The sequence below is a fragment of the Alosa sapidissima genome, chromosome 6, assembly GCF_018492685.1.
Source record: "Alosa sapidissima isolate fAloSap1 chromosome 6, fAloSap1.pri, whole genome shotgun sequence".
Lineage (NCBI taxonomy): Eukaryota > Metazoa > Chordata > Actinopteri > Clupeiformes > Clupeidae > Alosa > Alosa sapidissima.
In genome coordinates, this window is record NC_055962.1 from 24,929,016 (window position 1) to 24,947,578 (window position 18,563).

The following is an 18,563-nucleotide window of genomic DNA, read 5'->3' on the forward strand; positions in this document are numbered from 1 at the left end:
TCTTGTGAATATTTCAGTATGTCGCATCTACTTATTGTGCTGCAGCTACACTGCAGCCAGAAGTCAGGGTAGCACCAAAAGTAAAGCACTATACTATGTAAAGCACTATACAGATTGTACATGAAAAAAGTTGTCATTTTTGGATTCCCAAGAGTCAAAGCTTTGAAATGGTGTATAACATTACTATGCTACATAGCAATATGGTGCATTGATTTAGAATGGTGGGGGGGGGGGGGGGGGGGGGTAACCGTCCCACCGGCGGGGCACTGAAAATTATTTAATGTACTAACTTTTCAGCTTCCGTGGCTGTGTAGTCACTTTTAGAATTCTTGTTCACCTGGATGTCAGGCAAGTCGTTCCGCAGTTTGTTGCAACTTCTCTAAATTGTGATAATGTAATTTCGGTGTTGCAAATCAACAATTCGGCCTACTCGGCAAAACACAAGACGCATCCAGGGATGCATCCTATTTAATCTTAATGGTAAATTGGCATTTTTGCGTATGTTGGAAACACAAATATATTTACATACATTTAACTACAAATCAGTTGTTTTTATGAACTGAAACTGGTACACTACAATAACCATGGCATAACAATTATTGTGGTGTAGAGTAAACAAGTCACCTTCCACAAGCATAAATACCACATTCCACATCAAGACAATACCATCGATCTCACTCTTTCATAACACAGCCACATCCTCTCTTGAAATACGGACTATTAGGATAGAATTTAAAAAAAATATTTACAAGACAAGGATCCTTGAAAGAAATCAGACCAGAATCCAACATGATGCAGCCCTGAAGAAGGGCGCAGCATTCAACGGCATGTGGTGGGATGGGATGGGATGGGGGGGGGGGGGGGGTCTATGGAGTGGGTAAAGGTGGATGTGCTTGGCCTATTCTCCATCACTGAGCTCAGTCAGTGCAGAGGGCCAGATGATATCTATAGGGTTCAGCTGGTCGAGCAGAGGAGGCAGGTGGTCCTCCACCAGCTGGCCCCTAACCAGCCACTGACTTAGGAGACTGAACTGAACTGTGAAATGGAGAGTGCAGCCCTGAGATGGTACTCTCTCCTGTGGCTTGGGACAGGTCTGATGAAAACTACATCACCCACATCACCTTAATAACAACTTTTTTTAATGATAGACCTAGAAATAGCAAACGTTAGAAACACATGGTCTCCAAAATGAACCCTTATGCATAAATGTCATATCTAGTACTCAAATAAGAATATTCATTCAACAGAGTTTGTTCACATTAACCCCTCACCTGCCATTGCTTGTTTATTTTGTGGAGAAAACCTCAAAATCATCCTCTTATACAGTAAACCATACTGTTTATAGGATTGTTGAAGATATGTTTCCCTGTTAAAATAATTTCAGGCCATATTAATACAAAATATCATGTCATCATTTTGACCAAAAATTACCCAATTTCCCCCAGCATATTCATTTTCAAAGAACAAAACAGCACAGTTGTTGAGTACAGTCTCAAAGTGGAGTCTTGCTTTAATATTGTGAGAGATATTGCCCCAAAAGTCATATCTGTTTTTGCGTAGGTTATGAACACCTCTCAGTCTCTATCTATGGAGACCCATTAGTTTCCTTTGAGTGGGTCTTTTCTGCTCACCATACCAGTATTACACTGTTCACATACTGTACTAATGCCTCACCACAAAGAACAACTGACTTCGAAGCCAGAATTGGGTCGATTCAGGAGTCAGCGTTTGTCTTGGGAAGGTTTATCACTGTGAAATCTAACGTTATCTAACACAGACAAGGCAGTCACAGCAGCACAGTGTAATGAGCCACACCCCAAACAGCCATGAGCCAATGAGCATTAGAGCTGACCACAGGCACTGGCCGCAGCTTTTTAGCTGTGCAGTTCAAGAGCTGCTGAGTTGTAGATATTGTGGTTTATTGTCCTGAGGACGGGAAACGAATCCCAGTTAGAAACTCTTCCTACTGCAGCAAATCCAGGTTGGGGGCCTAAAAGCCCATTGGTCCATCTGTAAAGTAGTTGATTATGACTTCAAAAGTAAATATCACCGCACATGTGTATAATACATGTATTACGGATTGTTTAATTAGAGTGAACAACACAAACCTGAAGAAGCTGACAGCAAAGCGCGTTGTTTGCTCTAAATAAACAATTCGTAATATTATACAAGTGTGCGGTAATGATCTTTACTTTTGAAGTCTGATATTCCTGCGTATAAATAAGACGTTTGTGGAAAGCACGCCATGACTGTTAAGACTGAATAAGACCTTTGTGGAAAGCACACACCACGACTGTTGGACAACAGTGCAAGAAGTGTTGTTATTTACATAGTCCACAGTCCTGTCTGGAGGTGGACAGACGTTAGGAGACGGGGAACAGCCAGTGGGTCAGCCACCCGACACCACTCCGCACGGGACCCCAGTACACATCCATGTTCTGGGAGAAGTCCGTGCACACGGCTGTGCTGGCGTTGCCAAGGAGACAGTAAAGCGCCGTTCCGCCGATGCTTATCACTACGGTGACCAGGCACAGGACCACAAGGATCAGGCAGGAATCTGCGCTGGAATCATCTAGGTACAGGTAACCATAACGACAGTGTGAACACAATATGCACAGCAACATGCACTGTTAGACAAGGCCATAAAGAACAGTGGAATAACACTACTCAGCTGCATTGTTCAATGCTGTAAAATAACATCAACAAATTTGCCAAGAATCCCATAGGCTAGTTTCCCATTGAGCCTTTCACTAAATGGGCAACAAGACTATAAAGAAATTCCTTTTTATTTATTTTGGAGTTACACTGTCTCAAGGAAACAAGCCTGGCCCCATTTATATAGGAAAAATTCATATCTAGCTCAATATGAATGATAATACAAATTCAACAAGATGGACCATCACAAAGACCGAATGAAAACAAACATACACAACTTAGTGTACATGGAGTGGGCAGGCAGCATCTTACCCTCACTGGGCTCACTGAAGCGGACTTTACGCCGGGCTGTGCGTCTGGGGGAGCTCTCGGGGGGTGATGGCTCTCCCTCTTCTGAAACTCTCCTCTTCAGAATGGACACCAGCCCATTGGTTGGAGACATCTGGGGATATGAGAGGGAAGCTGCTGTCAATATTAGCAGATGAATGACAAATACTGTAAATGATTAACAAGTTAAAGTTCATTGTGTGAAAGGTCTCATGGTATTCCTTCACAAAGTCTCCCCAAGTCTACATGGGTATACTGTAATGTTATATTTTTACCACATGGGGTCAGCATGCTGCACACAATTGTACAACTGTACAACTCATGTTATGGGTCAGGGTTGGTCAGGGAGGAGGGAGTTAATTCACACTGACAGAGAACTGCTCTGCTCACCATAACAACAGTGACACTGATACACCCCAAAGATTCTGGAGGACAAAGAGGATTCTCTGTGACATTTACACAGGACTAAACGAAATGACCAAGTTATACCTAACTTACACACACACACACACACACACACCTTCAGAGATTCAGTATATCTTAGTATCACTGTGGGTGAGTCCAGAGGCCTTAGTAACCACAGTTGAAGAGGTGCGTCCAAGTGCCACACCATAATCAACCATGCTACAAAGTGAGATCCTTGGCATACAGCAGCACCTTTCCAAACCCAATAATAATCACACTGTAAACTAGGATGTGTGATGCATCAGATGTGCTAGGCCGAGGACTAGGAAGTACATATATACAAGACACACGCTCGCCCTTCTGCAAGAGGCCCACCACGCTTCGCAGCCTCCAAGGGGTGTGCCACTCCCTCGACAGTCTCTCAAAACATTACGACTGCCGGTTGCCACGACGACTCGGGGGCCAATGACATCATCGAGCCTGCACTCGCAGACTAGGCGAACGTGGAGAGCAGCCGCCCCCCCCCCCCCCCCCCCCCTCGTGACTGATGCGGCCCCGTAATTGAAAACAAATGCGGTCAAGGCCTGGGCCCAGTAAAGCAATTACCCTGCCATTTCACTGACCGAAGAATCTTAGAGATTTTCTCCGAGCGGTCAACTCCCTCCTGCCTCCAGAAACCGCCCAGAGACGGACGAACAATGGAATTACCGGATTCCTCAGAGACCAGCAGAAATGTGTGGGAAACTGGAGTCTTTGAGGACAGCAGGGAAAGAGAGGTGAGGTAGCGAAGGTGTATCTCCTCTCACGGATCAGGTGTAAATCCCTGTAATAATGCCCCTGTTTTGCTGAAGGAGTAATTAAACTGTGCTCGCATGGTTCTCAGTATAATCTACCTCAGGTAGATGACAAACTATAGAACTAATACAAACTATTGAACTATTGAAGCGTGGAAAAGTCATAGTGGAAGATAGGGTAGGCTCAGGTGGAAATGCCGAATGAACTCTCGAAAGACTTGGTCTACGATTGAACACAAATGTAAGTTCTTCCTCTTTTGTATTCAAAAGGGAAAAAACTACAGAAAATTGATCTATCTGAACAACAGATGCTTTTTGCCATTTTAGATTGATTCCTATGATGACTCCCAGACACCAAAACTAAAGTCTCTCTGTCTGCCTAGCTTAGGTAAATCAGTGTGTAATGGTTTGTGGTGCCTTGTTATGTCATCTGATAATGAAGTTAAAAGCAGCTGTGATTACATACACTGGATGCCTTAGTAAATCAACAGCTGAGAGCAGCTTACTCTCCTTTAATGTATTCCTGCAAGTCCTCAATCATAGGTATCACAACCATGAGGTCATGCCTTAGCCAACCCACTTTCACTCATGTCGTGCTAGTTGTTGTTACTTGGGAGAGGGTGTAGGGAAATGACCTTGGGAGAGGGTGTAGGGAAATGACCTTGGGAGAGGGTGTAGGGGAATGACCTTGGGAGAGGGTGTAGGGGAATGACTATATCTGTACCTCCTCCACCTGGATGCATTTGGCCAAGTCTTCCATAGGTCTCAGTCCTTTGCTCCTCGCCTCTCCAGCTCCCATCTGAAGCTCCTCCACTCCCTCCTCTTCCTCGTCCTCCTGCTCCTCCCAGAGGTCCTCGTCTTCGTCCTCCTCCTGCTCCTCTTCCTCCTCTTCTCCTTCCTCCTGCTGTTCCCTCGTTGGATGGGGGGATTTGTCTGGTGTCGCTCTCTTGTGTTGGTTCTCCAAACAGGAGACAGTCTCCTGCACGCCTCCATACCTCTCACAGGGCCCTAGGCTGTCTGTCTGGGATTGGTCAACCATGTGCTGCAGGGACGTAGAAAGAGACAGGTGGCATGTTTGACATGCAGCTCACAATCACAATTAAAATTCAAGTAGGGAAGCCTCAAGTAGTCTGTCTGTGGTGGACGAGCTCTTCACTGACAAGTATGAGGAATTGCAAAAACCAATCAGTCACTTACCTTTTCCATGCAGAGAGTAGGCCTGTGAAAAACAGAAAGAAATGAATAAACCCCAGATAAAAGGAGAACAAACAGCATAAAAGTAAAGCAAGGTTTAGCAATGCTTTCAGAATGTCAGAGGATAATATATGTACACACACTTTCACGTTTCATGGCAGAGTCATGTGTGACTAATTACATAAGTGTGGCATAACCAACATACTTTTACATATATTTTGAACTGGAGTTACACCTGCTAACCTGTCTAGAAAGCAAGTGAACCCCCCAACCCCCCCCGTGGAGGGAATGATAAATAAAGCAGCGTGAGGATGGCTGAAAATAATTCAGGTATGCGCCTGTTAAAGAAGACAATCTAGTCTAGTCTAGACATGTAAGCCCCAACACAGAGCAAAGCTGCTTCTAAAACCATTATCTCACATTTACATACACCTATGTGCCTGAGTGAAATAAATCAGCTTAGTAGACCAAAACATGGGGGGATGTCACCCCTCCACATAAATTAATGTATACAATCACATTAGCCTGCAAAGCAGAGGATTTAATAGAGAGTGCACTGAACAGCAACAGTGGCTGAGCTCCTTTGGCATTGATTGGTCATGGTCAACCAGCTCAAGCTGAGGCAGAACACCATTCACATCTGAGAGCTTGCTGAAGCAACAGTTGGGGATCAAAGGAGAGCCTTGGCAAGCTCCTGCAAAGGAGGTTGGATTAGGTGATGCTGACACACTCCTAGCGCCTGAGTTAGCGATGCAGAACACAGCCCTAATTACGTGAAACTTTCTTCCCTTGGAGCTCAAGTGCTCAATGAATGTGTTTCTTCACTGCACTGTATAAGAGTTATGCTTCGTCTCTCTGCTTGTTGAACAACTGTTCGTATGAATATCTGCGAGGTACATCTGAATTGAATGAAAGTAGGTGCGCCCTGATCAGGGATGCTGTGAGGTTGCAGGTCTTGTGTAACACACATGTTACTTTCTGGGGAACGTGATTAACATTGCCATCGTCAGAAATCAGCTCGTGTTCTGGTGTAGGAAAATCAGCATCAGCATTGGTGGTGACCTCTCTCTGGTTACGTTTCGGCCAATGATTGATTGAGCCGCATGGAACCTGATCCAGAAATCTGGTAGCGCAGCCCGAGGCAAAGGTCGTGAACGTGACCCTGACTTACATCACCACAGCTTGGACGGGACAAAGCCTATTGTGCTTTATACAAAAGCGGACTCTACAATAGATCCTGGACTGACCTTGTCCAGATGCGGCCGCGTGGATGCAAACGATTTTGTAGTGCAAGGTTGTGGGTTTGCCTTCAAAAAGCACAGATGCTGTTTAACTGATTTTTTTGATTGGGCTTTGGATTTTTGAAACATATTACAAAATAATAACTGTAATTAACCGATTATTACTTGCTACATTAACCAACAAACAAACACTTATAATGAATGCATCTCACGCTGTTTTGCAATACATGTCAGATGATATTCCGACCCTAACAGACTGAATGTTATGCCATCACACTATCAGTTCCCACAGATAGTAGAGATTCTAACAAAATGCACAGTGCATATTCCATCATAATTTTGGATACAAACAGTTGCTGAATGATCGAATGTAAATCACGGCCTGTAGATTCGTCAACATGGCAGACAAACACACACATAGCGTCTCATTCTGTTTGTGCTCGTGCAGGCGTGTGTGTGCAGCATGTTAGCGACGCGGGAAGCTCACCGCTCGTGGGTCCTGCAGATGTGCCTGAGCGAGTCCATCCGCTCCGACTCTTCACGGGGGCAGTCAGCCAGCGGAGAGGCGTCGGCCCGAGGCAGGGTCCCTCCCGCCTTCCACTGGGATTCTGCAGCGGAGAGAGGAGAGAGTTTTAACCCTTAAAGGTGTAGGTTTTTGAACATTCTAAGTTCCGCAACAATTGAAGGTTCTAAAATTCTATGTTGAATTCAATGAACCCAGATATTCTTCAGAATGTTCATTTCTCAACATTCCCGTCACACCGGTGTGACGGTACTCCTTTAAGGGTTAAAACATGATCACTGAAGGCTTCAGAGATGAGCCATGCTTGTTAACTCTCACACATGCACAGAGAGCCTTGCATGTAGCGTGTTGGTGTTGTCCTTAAAACTAAACATGATATATATAATTCTGTCTTGCATTTGCAATGATGCATTTAGAAGCCACACACAGATGCAGTACATATGTATGAAAACAAGATAGAAACAGAATAAAAAAAAACACATGCACTCATGTACACACCACAGAAAGACACAAACACACCACACACACACTACTGCATTTACACACATTCAACATGACAGACTTAAAACAGGCACACCCATGCACATCCACATGGACACACACACACACACACACACACACATACAATTACACCCTTGACAGACTTCCAAAAAACATGAGGTTCCTCTTCCAGCAGCTCAAATCTCTGGCAGTTGTATTATGCAAGAGCCAGGGACATGAGAACAGCACATTCCATCTCCTCTGCCAGAGGAGGAGGAAGCCACGCTCCATGACTTAATAGACAGGGGACACAGAGGATTCGTGTCAGAGGCTTCATGTCAGGTTGGGTGTGTGTGTGTGTGGGGGGGGGGGGGTGGCTGGGGTAGGGTGGGATCTCCAGGTCTAGATAATACAATGCCTTTACAATACAATGCCAGGAGTTTGTGTCTAAATCTGTTCCGTACAGTGGTGCAACTCTCAAGCAGATGGGTGGTGAGTTGTGCGGTGCGGTGCTGTCTGATGTTTGGTGTTCTTGTGTTCTGATGCATGAACTAATCGCATAAATGAACAAGAATGTCATTTAAGTGGCTTGGTCAATGCTTGATGGAAAGCACAACAGGGTGTTTGCTATCCGAATGGGAACCCTCCAACATCTGGACTTGGGAGGAGGCATTAGAGAGAGAGACGTGTGTGTGTGTGTGTGTGTGTGTGTGTGTGCGCCTGTGTGTGTGTGTGTGTGTGTGAGTGTGAGTGTGTGTGTGTGTGTGAGTGTGAGGGAGTGATGGGCTGGTTACCCCATTGTTCCTGCAGGGCAGCCAGGTTGGACAGCAGCCTCTGGTGGTACAGTTGCTCAAGCTGCAGGAAGTGGACGGCCCAGCGATCTGACGAGGGGAAGTGGTTAAGGCCAGCAACAACATAAGAAGAGTTTGGTTCCAGAACGCTATATCCGCCATTTTAATGAATTTTCATAAATCATTTTACATTTTGTTTTGCAAGTAATTTCAGTAGAACTGTAATTGGGTATTGTTATTAGATTTATCTTTACACAATCAAAACAACAAAACAGCAATTTGATTGACATTACCTGAAATACACAAATAAATAACATGACGTTTTTTTGGAACCAAACTTTTCATAATCACCTCGATACTTTCAAACGTCATGTGACATGAACACATAACCCATTACTGAATATAAATCCAGTCTCTGAAATTTGTTTATAGATAGGACATACAAATCTGATGTTTAATGAGTTGGCCAAGACGGTGCATTCAAAAAAAGTATAATACTAAAAATATCTATGGCAGATCTCCATTCAAACACAAACCACAGAATATTAACCTGAATAAAAAAGTGAATTTCTCACTGATTAGCTTCCAAAGGCCACATTAATACAAAACTACTGTCATTCACCGCTGAGTTATAGAAAGACAGACAGAAAACATGGTAGGGAATTCCACCTGAATAGTTATGGTGATCTCTTCCCTTTCCCTCTCATCATCACTCCCCTCAACCACAGTGCTGACCCGGGGAGTGGAAACAGGCCTGCCCTCCCTGCACTCTGCTTTCTACTTTCCACAGGCCCAGGCCGGTTGGCATGGCAACGGTCAAAACAGGTGACTGGTTCTAACACATAGCTCAGTCGAGGGGCAAAGTCTCGAGGAAACGCGTCCCGAGGAGTGGACAAATCGAACCCACCCACATTTTGGCACCAACGATCAAGATAAATAGCTATTGCCTGGGACAAAGGCCTTGCCTGACACACTTCTCCAAGACAACAGCTGATTCAGGAACACAACAGAGACTTGTGCTGTCTGGCCAAAGGCTAATTCTTATTCTGCTATTTCCTTAAACTGATATGGAGCCTCTTGTGCACGGGGCCCAAACTGAAGACTGTTAAACCAAGAAAATGGCAAAACCTAAACAGATGTCACCCTGGGAGGTCTGGTATCCCCTTCCTGAGTTTTATTCAATAACACTGTCTGGTTTGTCACTCATTTATGAACTGCATTCTTATATATTTTTAGTCATAAATATATGCCGTACAGATGTTGAACTGAACTGGCTGCATGTCTTGTTTGTTTTGACCCATCTTCTTTGTTTGTGGGTTTTTTTTTGCGGGGGGAGGCATTGAAGCACAAACATGTGGTGGTCTGGTCTCTGTGTGTCCACTTTCCTTTGTCTCTCTCCGGCCTCCTCTGAGTACTTCCTCTTCAGATCTTGCAGAGGGATAATGGACAACCCCAGTGGCATCTGTCTAAACCCCCCCTGTACTCGTCTGATGGCTATCAGACTGGATGGCTGCCAGTGCAAAATAGCATCTCTCTGTCTGATGATGGACAAGACAACCTTGTGTTTCTTGGACCCTTGGGAAGTTTAATGATTCCACGGCGGGAACAAAAAAAGGATACAGTCTTCGTCCAGGAAATACGCCTCTGCTATCTGTAACAGAGGGAAAGCAGTGGTCAGTAAAACATCCGTTAGAAACTCCCAATCTGGCTGACTTTAGCCTTGAGTGGCCAGATAAACATCAGGACCTGTTTGCATTTCACATGGTCAAATGTAAGCATAATAGGAACAGGATAATTTGGCCTAGATAAAATTCCTTTCCTTTCAGGATGATTCTCAGACCAAAAGCCAGCTTATTTTCAGGTAATCTGTTGACCATTTGGCCTGTCTTGAATGTGAATCAGAACTTGTAGAATTACAAAATCTCTCATTCTGATGGACGAGAGAGGTCCCATTGATAGATGAACAGCATTTGGTTAGACTAAATAGCGATTTGAGAGATTACATCCCATATTTACAATCACTGATAAACACAATGTGCACATGATCTGTTAAATCAGAACAGACAGGAGCAGGTTGGAGTTAACCTACAGCTGGTTAGAGCCACATGGTGACCTCACTGCCTATTGCTCCACTTGGCCATTTGGTGTTTCCATAGCAGCCTCTCTTTATGACAGATATCGCTGTAATTAAGGCTTTGTTATATACTGTAACAGATCATTCAACATTCAAACCCAGAACCATGCTCTGGTGTTTCCATAGCAGCCTCTCTTTATGACAGATATCGCTGTAATTAAGGCTTTGTTATATAACAGATCATTCAACATTCAAACCAACTATCAGTAATGTAACGGATGTCAGTAACATGACAACAATCAGTGTAACCCAGCCCAAATGGAAGAGCTAATCTAAGCTTGCAACACAGCTCATTGTTATATAATGCCCAAGGAATTACAAGTGCTGATAATAATGGTGTACTTCTCCAGAACCTCTGTGAAATAACAACATGAAACACTCCCTCTCCCAAACTGTGTGAACTTTTGACCTTGACATTCTCTGTGCCACACAGTACCATGTTAGCCGCACTAAGCAACACAAGCCATCAATCTTGTGGACAAAGCAGGGAGATAGCCAGGGCCAGGGCATGTAGAATGGCACCAGGGGAGAAGGCGGAGCACATTCACTCTGCACTGCTGCTTGGTGGTGAACACACTATGCTGGCGCATGTGATTCTGCATCACCAAATTGAGTTGAATCTGAGCAATGTGGCCCGAGGCTCATTGAGGTCATCGACAAGAGCTCGGCTGTGACTTTGTTTACATTTCAGTGTCTATCGGGCAGGTCATTGGGCAGGTCATTGGCAGAGTTGTCCATGTCCATCAGTGAGGTCTAATTTGTTTGTTTTGGTTGTAGTATTGAAGAGCAAGGCTCATGTACACAATGTCTTGATCTGACAGCTACAACAAAAATCAACAAAAACAACCAAAGTTGTTCATTTGAAACAGAGAGTGAGTTTGGATTTCTCTGTGTTTGGTATGTTTTTGTCCTACTACTAGGCTAAAAATATGAAAAATGATCCTCAGTTAGATATATTTGTCAGTAAGATGCCCATTTAGATTTGGGCGAACTCCAGTAATGACAGTGGATGATTTCGCTCCTTACTTGGGAACGTTCCCTGATCCGGAGGCCCTACACTTCAAAACACCCAAAGATGGTAAGAAGGCTAAATTAATGTCACAACTGCTAATGTGGCCAAATTCAACAAAACAGAGAGAGAGAGAGGGAGAGGGAGAGAGAAAGAGAGTTGTTCATTGTTAGAGTTGTTGAAAAATAAAGCATAGTCATGATCCTAATTGATTATAACAACCACATGGCGTGAAAAACAATGCCAGATTCTCCAAAACCCACAATTTTGGTCCCTGCAGCTTCCTTTAGAATGGAATGAAAACAATCACAGCCCACAGTAACATCAAAAGAATGAACGCCTAAACATGAACAGAACAGAGCACTGCACAGAACACAAAACAGCATAAATACCTCAGCATGCAAAACAACATGTCACCAAAAACCTTACCATGCATGCAATAGGCATGACTACTATGGGGGGGACAGATTTTTATATTGAAATAAAAATCCGCACAGTCTGTGTCTTACAGGTTTGTTTTCCTGATGTAGTGAGTATGAACTCATGAACTTCGATTTGTACAATGAGTTCCTTAACCTTTCCATTCAAAACCTGTTTAGCAAGTGAAAAAAAAAAACTCCACATAGGACATCGATATCAATTGAAGTATTTCAAAGAACACAACACACTGTTAACACCACCTGACCGAACCATCTCAGGAAAACAAAGGAAGACAATTCCTAAGAATGTCCCATGCTATTCTTGCATTGTGAGCATGAGAGAGTGTGTGTGAGTATGAGAGAGTGTGTATGAGCGTGAGGGTGTGTGAGCGTGAGAGTGTGTGTGAGTGTGAGAGTGTGTGTGAGCGTGAGAGTGTGTGAGAGAGTGTGCGAGAGAGTGTGCATCAGACAGAGACGGAGAGACTCACCTGGTGAAGAGACTGGGGCAGCAGTGTGTGATCCCTGTGCTCCCCCAGAGACCGCAGGGATGCGAGCAGAGCAGGGCTTGGTCCTGGGGGTCCACAGGTGGAGGAGGAGGAGGGGCCAGGACCTGCAAAACATCCAACCAGTCAAGCAGATTACTGAAGCAGTCAAGCAGATTATCCAAGCAGACAGGCAGAGGTAATATGCATAGCCTAACAGGTAGCTTAGTAGGTACTGTAGCCTAGACTCTTTAGGGGGAAAGAATGCTTTTAAGAACCTTTGAAGGTTCTACTACTTGTCCTATTAGGGTCTTACAGTATGGTGAACCATTAAAAGGTTTTATCTACAATATTTTAGTCTGATGATACCCAATACTGACATGGATGCAGGCAAGATGATTTAATATATGAAGGAACTCTCCAAAAAGGTTCTGGAATGTACAGGCTCCATGTGTGCTGCTTCCTCATTACATTTTAGCCCACAAACTAATAGGTTTTCTGTTTTCAGTTTCTGCATAGATTAGAATCTGAAGTATGCTGATCATGTCCATAATAGTCTTTCTGCTGACTGCCTGTTTTATATCACACACACACACACACACACACACACACTGCCCTTTTCACTCAGTGGTCCTTACATAAATACAGTGCAAATCACGAGTCTTTCACACAAAACTATGTGAACCTTGGGTTATAAATGTTTAAATGGACCATTATAACATCATGTCAGAGAGTCTCACTGGCACAAAGGTATGCAGTGTTTCCCATACATTGACTTATTTGTGGCGGCCCACCACAATATCAACATTGACCATCACACAATGATTTTCCAGGTTGTACTAAATTGTGCTTAAATCTGGTTAGCATCATTACCACGCTGCGCTAATTTGTTAAAAACTGTTGCATTGAAGTTAATTCTGCAAACCTACCACCACATATATAATTTAATTCTGTGGGAAACACTGGTATGAGTGTTCAAAATAAGTAAATAAAGACAAGTACCATGATTATCACTGTGAGGTGAGACCCCTGTAGTGTTGGTCATCATATTGGCCGACTGAGGAGAGCCCCCGCTCTGGCTGCTGTTGCTTGTGGTTAACTGATGGTCTCTGCAGCTTGACTCCCAGTGTTGCTTCTGTTGCTCAGTCACCTGATTCTGGTTCTCATCGGAACCTGACAAGGGTGGAGTTGCCATGGCGTCCACAGATTTGGGTGCATGCGTCTCGTCTCCATCCCGAGGCCTCATGAGATCATCACTGGGGTCACTCATGAGGGAGCAGTCAGCATTGAGATGAGGCCACACACACCCCTGCTCAGAGAACACACACTCAGTCAGGAACACATGCATGACTGTGAAGCGTCCAATTGATCTACATGAAATTGTGAAACTTTCAAATGTCATATTATGGAAAACAGCTGATTCACAATTGCACAATAGCCTAATGCACCGAATATGTTGAAATGTAAGAATGAACACAAGTTTGTCTGTAAATGTTTTAACTAATGTTGAATAAAACTACACCAAGATGTATATGTTTACATTAGAACTTAAAGGTGCAGTCAGGGATTGTCACGTTTATTTGTGTTTATGTTTATATTTAAATCTATAAGCAGATGCTTTTGTGCAAAAAAAAACATTCATTATATTTTAACCAAGGACCAAACGAAACATGGCAGAGAGGTATCTCACCCCTACCTGCAGTATTCCCAGAGAAATTCCATGCAGGGTTTCGTTTTTGTTTGGTTCCAGTTTTCAGAAACTGGGCTGCCTACAGAGACCGTTTTTTTTTTTACAGTGTACTCATGGGCAGCTAGTGGTCGTGAGAAGATGATTGCTAAATGTGACAAAACATTGTATGGGCTTCAAATCTCGTAAAAACCCTGACTGCACCTTTAACTAAATCAAAAAAGTAGAAAACTCTCTGTTCTACATAGAAACTATCATAATATTTCATCGAAATGTTTGTGCGATGTGATAATTTGTATTTGTAAGAGATCATTTTTATGGCTTGCATCTGACCCTTTACTACTAAACCTGGAAGAGGAAGGGTGTGATTATCCGATTGTCTTATCTTTTCCTGCTGAGTGCACCTGTCTAAAAAAGAACCTTGCCTTAAGCCCTGGGGCTTTGCTTTAAGACCCAGAAAGATCCTGTCAAACTCAGGGAGACACATCAAGGAAAGGTGCACACACACACACACGCACACACACACACACACACACACACGGCACAAGTGCAAAATGACAGGCGTGAGCGTAAACAAGGGCCTGCCTGTAATGGCCGACCTGCATTATTCACAGAGGGACTCTTGTCTTTCACTTAGCCGAAGTGCTCCAGGGAGCGAGTCCCGCTGTCAGAGGGGTAATGCGAGACGGCCGAGGAGAGGAGAGGACGTCCAGGGGACTGCCACATCACGGCAGTTCAATTTGGGGATTGGAGTTATGGCCAGTCCAGTAGTGTGTGTGTGTTGGTGGGGGGGGGGCACTCTCTGTGACTCAGCTGTACAGGTGGCTTGATTCTCTAGGTGGGCTTATAGAGGTGAAAGAGGGGTGGGGGAATTCAGATCAGGAGGGTATTCCTGCCATGTACTGTAAGTATTAAAACACAAAGTAAGAGGAGGTATTTATCCTTTGCCCTCACTTTTCAATGTGCAGGATGCCTTGACAATGGAAAAACATTACAGAAATACCCAGTGTGTTTAAAATGGTGAAACGGGTCAGCAGCATACACCAAAGTGCAATACCAGGTGTTCTGGGTGATGTGGCAATGACAGAGACATAATTCTCCATTATTGTACAAAAATGAGTTTTGAATCCATTATTTTAAGGTTTACAAATAGTGTTTCTTTAAACAGGCTCCCCGCGGCTTTAAGGTGAGGTTCTTTTTTACAGGTGTTCTTAGCAGAGAAAAAGAAAATAACAAGGTGCACTCCAACTGCTGTTCCAGGTTTGTCAGGAAAAAGGTTAGATGCAAGACATGTACTCTCATTCTGAAGACAGGCCCCTCCCCTCCCTTATATTGACCAATGCACCAACATGCAATTAACAATGCAATTAGCAGCCCAACTATTGACTCCACAAGATAAATTATAATTTATCTGTGCTGTGTGGTTGTTTCTCATATCCATTTAAAAACCTAACCAGTAGGCTACAACACACATCCCCCCCCCCCCCCCAACACACACACACACACACACACACACACACAAAGTTATTCATAGATCTAACTCAGCTTTTTACATGGGGCATGAAGTGGCATGTTGAGAGACCTGCCTGTAAGAACTCATCATAGACCAGTTTGTCTGCTTTACACAAATCAAGAGTGGCAGAGTGTTGGGTAGCTCTGCTTGCCAGGTAGTTTTCATGTTGTTCCAAGTAAGAGATAGGACCATAAAAACCTTTTAAAAATACATAATCCTAGATATGTGGGACACCGATACAATGAATATGTGCTCTGCATTTTACTGCACACCCTAGAGCAGTGAGCACACTAGGAGTACACATACACACCCGGAGCAGTGGGCAGCCCTTGATCCAGCGCCCGGGGAGCAGGGCTTAAGGGCACCTCATCCGTGGATATGGATGTGGGAGAGCGCTGTTAAGTCACTCCCCCCACCTTCATTTTTCCTACCAGTCGGGGATCGAACTAGCCACCCTTCAGTCACAAGTCCGATTCCCTAACCAGTAGGCCAGACAAATGTTATGATTTGTTGGCTGTTCATGTATTGTTTGGTTGTGACAATGTGTCATATCCATATGGCAAAGGGAAAACCTCAGCAATCAATTTGATGCTCAAGAGGAATCTTGATTTGAAGAATTATACAGATGTACTGTAGAAGCTGATGAGCATGAAGGCAGGAATGGATTTCCTTTCTTGCCTCTATATGGAAAGACTGTTAAAAGCCTCAGTAACTTGAGATACATGCTATTCACCAAGAAAAGAGACCCTCCAACAGAGCATGGCTGCAAGTCTTTCTGTGGAGAGCAGCTGACAACAAAAAACACCTCCTGTGCCTGTTCATGGCAACACTGACATTACACCCAAAACAGTTCTACAGCTTGTTGCTTGTGGATGCAAGGCAGTGTCAGCATGTTCCAGGGCCTCTTGCTGCTGTCAGTCAGATGGACTACCATGCACCACCTACTGCCATAGCAAAGGTGGTGAACAGTCTGCAAAAAAAAATAGAAGATGGCTACACTTTCAGTGGAGGATACTGATGACAGAGAGGGAAAAATGTCTGATTGAATGAATGTTTTTTGGAGGAGACATTTGATGTTTGTGATGTGTACAAGGCCAGCCTGGCAACATGTTCTGTATATAGTTGCTTTCAGAATCTGTGAGAAAGTTCTACTTTGTTCCTTATAACTTTGTCTATTTGACTAATTGTTGAGGGTTGATACAATTTGTTGCTCAGCCGACCGTACCAGGCTTTACAGTTATTAGGTTCTCTGGAGGACTTGAAATCATTTTTAGCATGTTTTATTGACATAATTGATTTCTGTTTGAGAAGAGCTTTCATTTGATACCGTACATGATAGGTTTAAACAGTAATGTGCATCTAGTTATTCTTTTTATGGTCAAAAAAGGGGGCGTGGCAAATTATGTCATTAAAAAAAATGCTCCGTCAGATTCTGAGTCTACACCACCTAAACTATCAATTTATGCAAAAAAATTGCATTAGTACCTTATGTCACACCTATCCTGGGGTTCTACCTGACTATATGCTTAAACAGTCACAACATTATTACATCTATAAGTACCTCTTCTAATGGCACATTTGCCAACAGAATAAAATTCCTAGATTACATTTTACTAAAACAGACCACAGTGGGGCATGTGCCATGCATCATCCCATATGTAGCCTAATCTGCATCTAGGCCTAGCTCTGTCCTATGAGTATTCCCCAAGGGAATGAAAAGCTGTCATGTAGAAACTGTGTCCCACTTACAGCCCTTGAAAAAAGAAAACATGGATTGTAAAAAAAGGTTCTCCACAAATAGGCTACTACTGAAAACACAGTTCTGGAGTTGGTTTAAAACGAATATTATGCTACATTGTTATTTAGGTTAATAGGCTAGCTAGTCCACAGATCACTTATGTAGCCTGCACAGTAGCCTAATCAAAGCAATTCTGATTACTGGTTCAAAAACGGCACCCCACATAACTTTGGGATAGGCTATCTATAAAGCACTGTACACTGACGCTGAGAAACTTCTTTTTAAAAAGACTACCTCTAGTCCCCATCATAGCCTACGATCGACTAACTTTGTAAGTATTGGGAAAGTTTTTCGAAACAACCCAAACACGCCATTAAAACAGCTGACAGGTTAAATACATCATAACCATAACTTTTCCTGTAAACAATTGCCTAGTTTTAATGTAAATAGCCTACTTACAGCGCAGATACCGGCGCTCGTTCTTGACGTGTAGGAGCAAGTGATGATTTACAGGTAGCCTCCAAGAGAATCCTCTTTGGTCTATGTGCTGGACCGAGAAGCAGAGTAGCCTACAGCCGCCTACTGCGGTCAGTTAGAGTTACTGCTGAAAACCGATCCCAAGTCATTCCCATGCGAATGCTTCTTCAGCTCGGGTTGCTACTACCTTCAACATGGGTTTTCGTACTGATAGCGTTGTATTTGTTTTTAGCGCCACCTGCTGTATAAGACCTCTGAAGTAATTTTTCAAAGATTGGACCGCTTAACATTCATTCCAAACAAATATCTCTTTCTGGTTTGGGCGTACCAAAGCCTTCTCGTCAAATGCATGTAAGCATGTGTGTGTAGGCTATGTTGCATGTATGCATGTGTGTGTGTGTGTGTGTAGTGATGTGTGTGTGTGTGTGTGTGTGTGTGTGTGTGTAGGTACAGGTGCCTGTGTGCTGTGCTCCCTCCAAATATCTGTTAGGAAAGGAGTTCATGGTGACATTACTGTGACAATCACAACACTGTAAATTATTTAGGAGAAAAGTTATTTTATTATAATTGGATGCATACAGCATGGGCTACACAAGCCTCAAAGTGGGAAACATGTTTGCTTAAATATTCACAATTACAGGTTTAGTTGGCTTTGGCAAACTCCTGCAAGCCAATATCGGATGCTTCTGTTCTT

General features: G+C 43.6%; 1 protein-coding gene across 2 annotated transcripts; it reads right to left on the minus strand.

Annotated features, from left to right (window-relative positions):
• Positions 1–1,485: 1,485 nt before the first annotated feature.
• Positions 1,486–17,990, minus strand: cnstb (consortin, connexin sorting protein b). Of its 2 annotated transcripts, none has more exons than XM_042096404.1 (10): positions 17,852–17,990; positions 13,457–13,763; positions 12,461–12,582; positions 10,031–10,061; positions 8,414–8,500; positions 7,104–7,224; positions 5,379–5,400; positions 4,906–5,223; positions 2,968–3,097; positions 1,486–2,572 (listed from the first exon to the last, which is right to left on the minus strand). In XM_042096404.1, exons 2-10 carry the CDS (start codon positions 13,722–13,724, stop codon positions 2,364–2,366), a joined length of 1,308 nt encoding a protein of 435 aa, XP_041952338.1. In that variant the 5' UTR covers positions 13,725–13,763; positions 17,852–17,990; the 3' UTR covers positions 1,486–2,363. The 2 variants fall into 2 exon arrangements, with proteins under 2 accessions (XP_041952338.1, XP_041952339.1); XM_042096405.1 differs by having other exon boundaries at positions 13,457–13,710; positions 17,852–17,984.
• Between the last annotated feature and the right edge of the window lie 573 nt (positions 17,991–18,563).

Bases quoted from the DNA above. Each gene is read 5' to 3' on its own strand.
- cnstb (XM_042096404.1), bottom strand. From the start codon at position 13,724: ATGAGTGACCCCAGTGATGATCTCATGAGGCCTCGGGATGGAGACGAG. The intron at 12,583-13,456 runs GTACTTGTCTTT...GATGTTTTGCAG, and splicing joins ACCTCACAGTGATAATCATG to GTCCTGGCCCCTCCTCCTCC. The intron at 3,098-4,905 runs GTACAGATATAG...TCATATCCCCAG, and splicing joins AATGCATCCAGGTGGAGGAG to ATGTCTCCAACCAATGGGCT.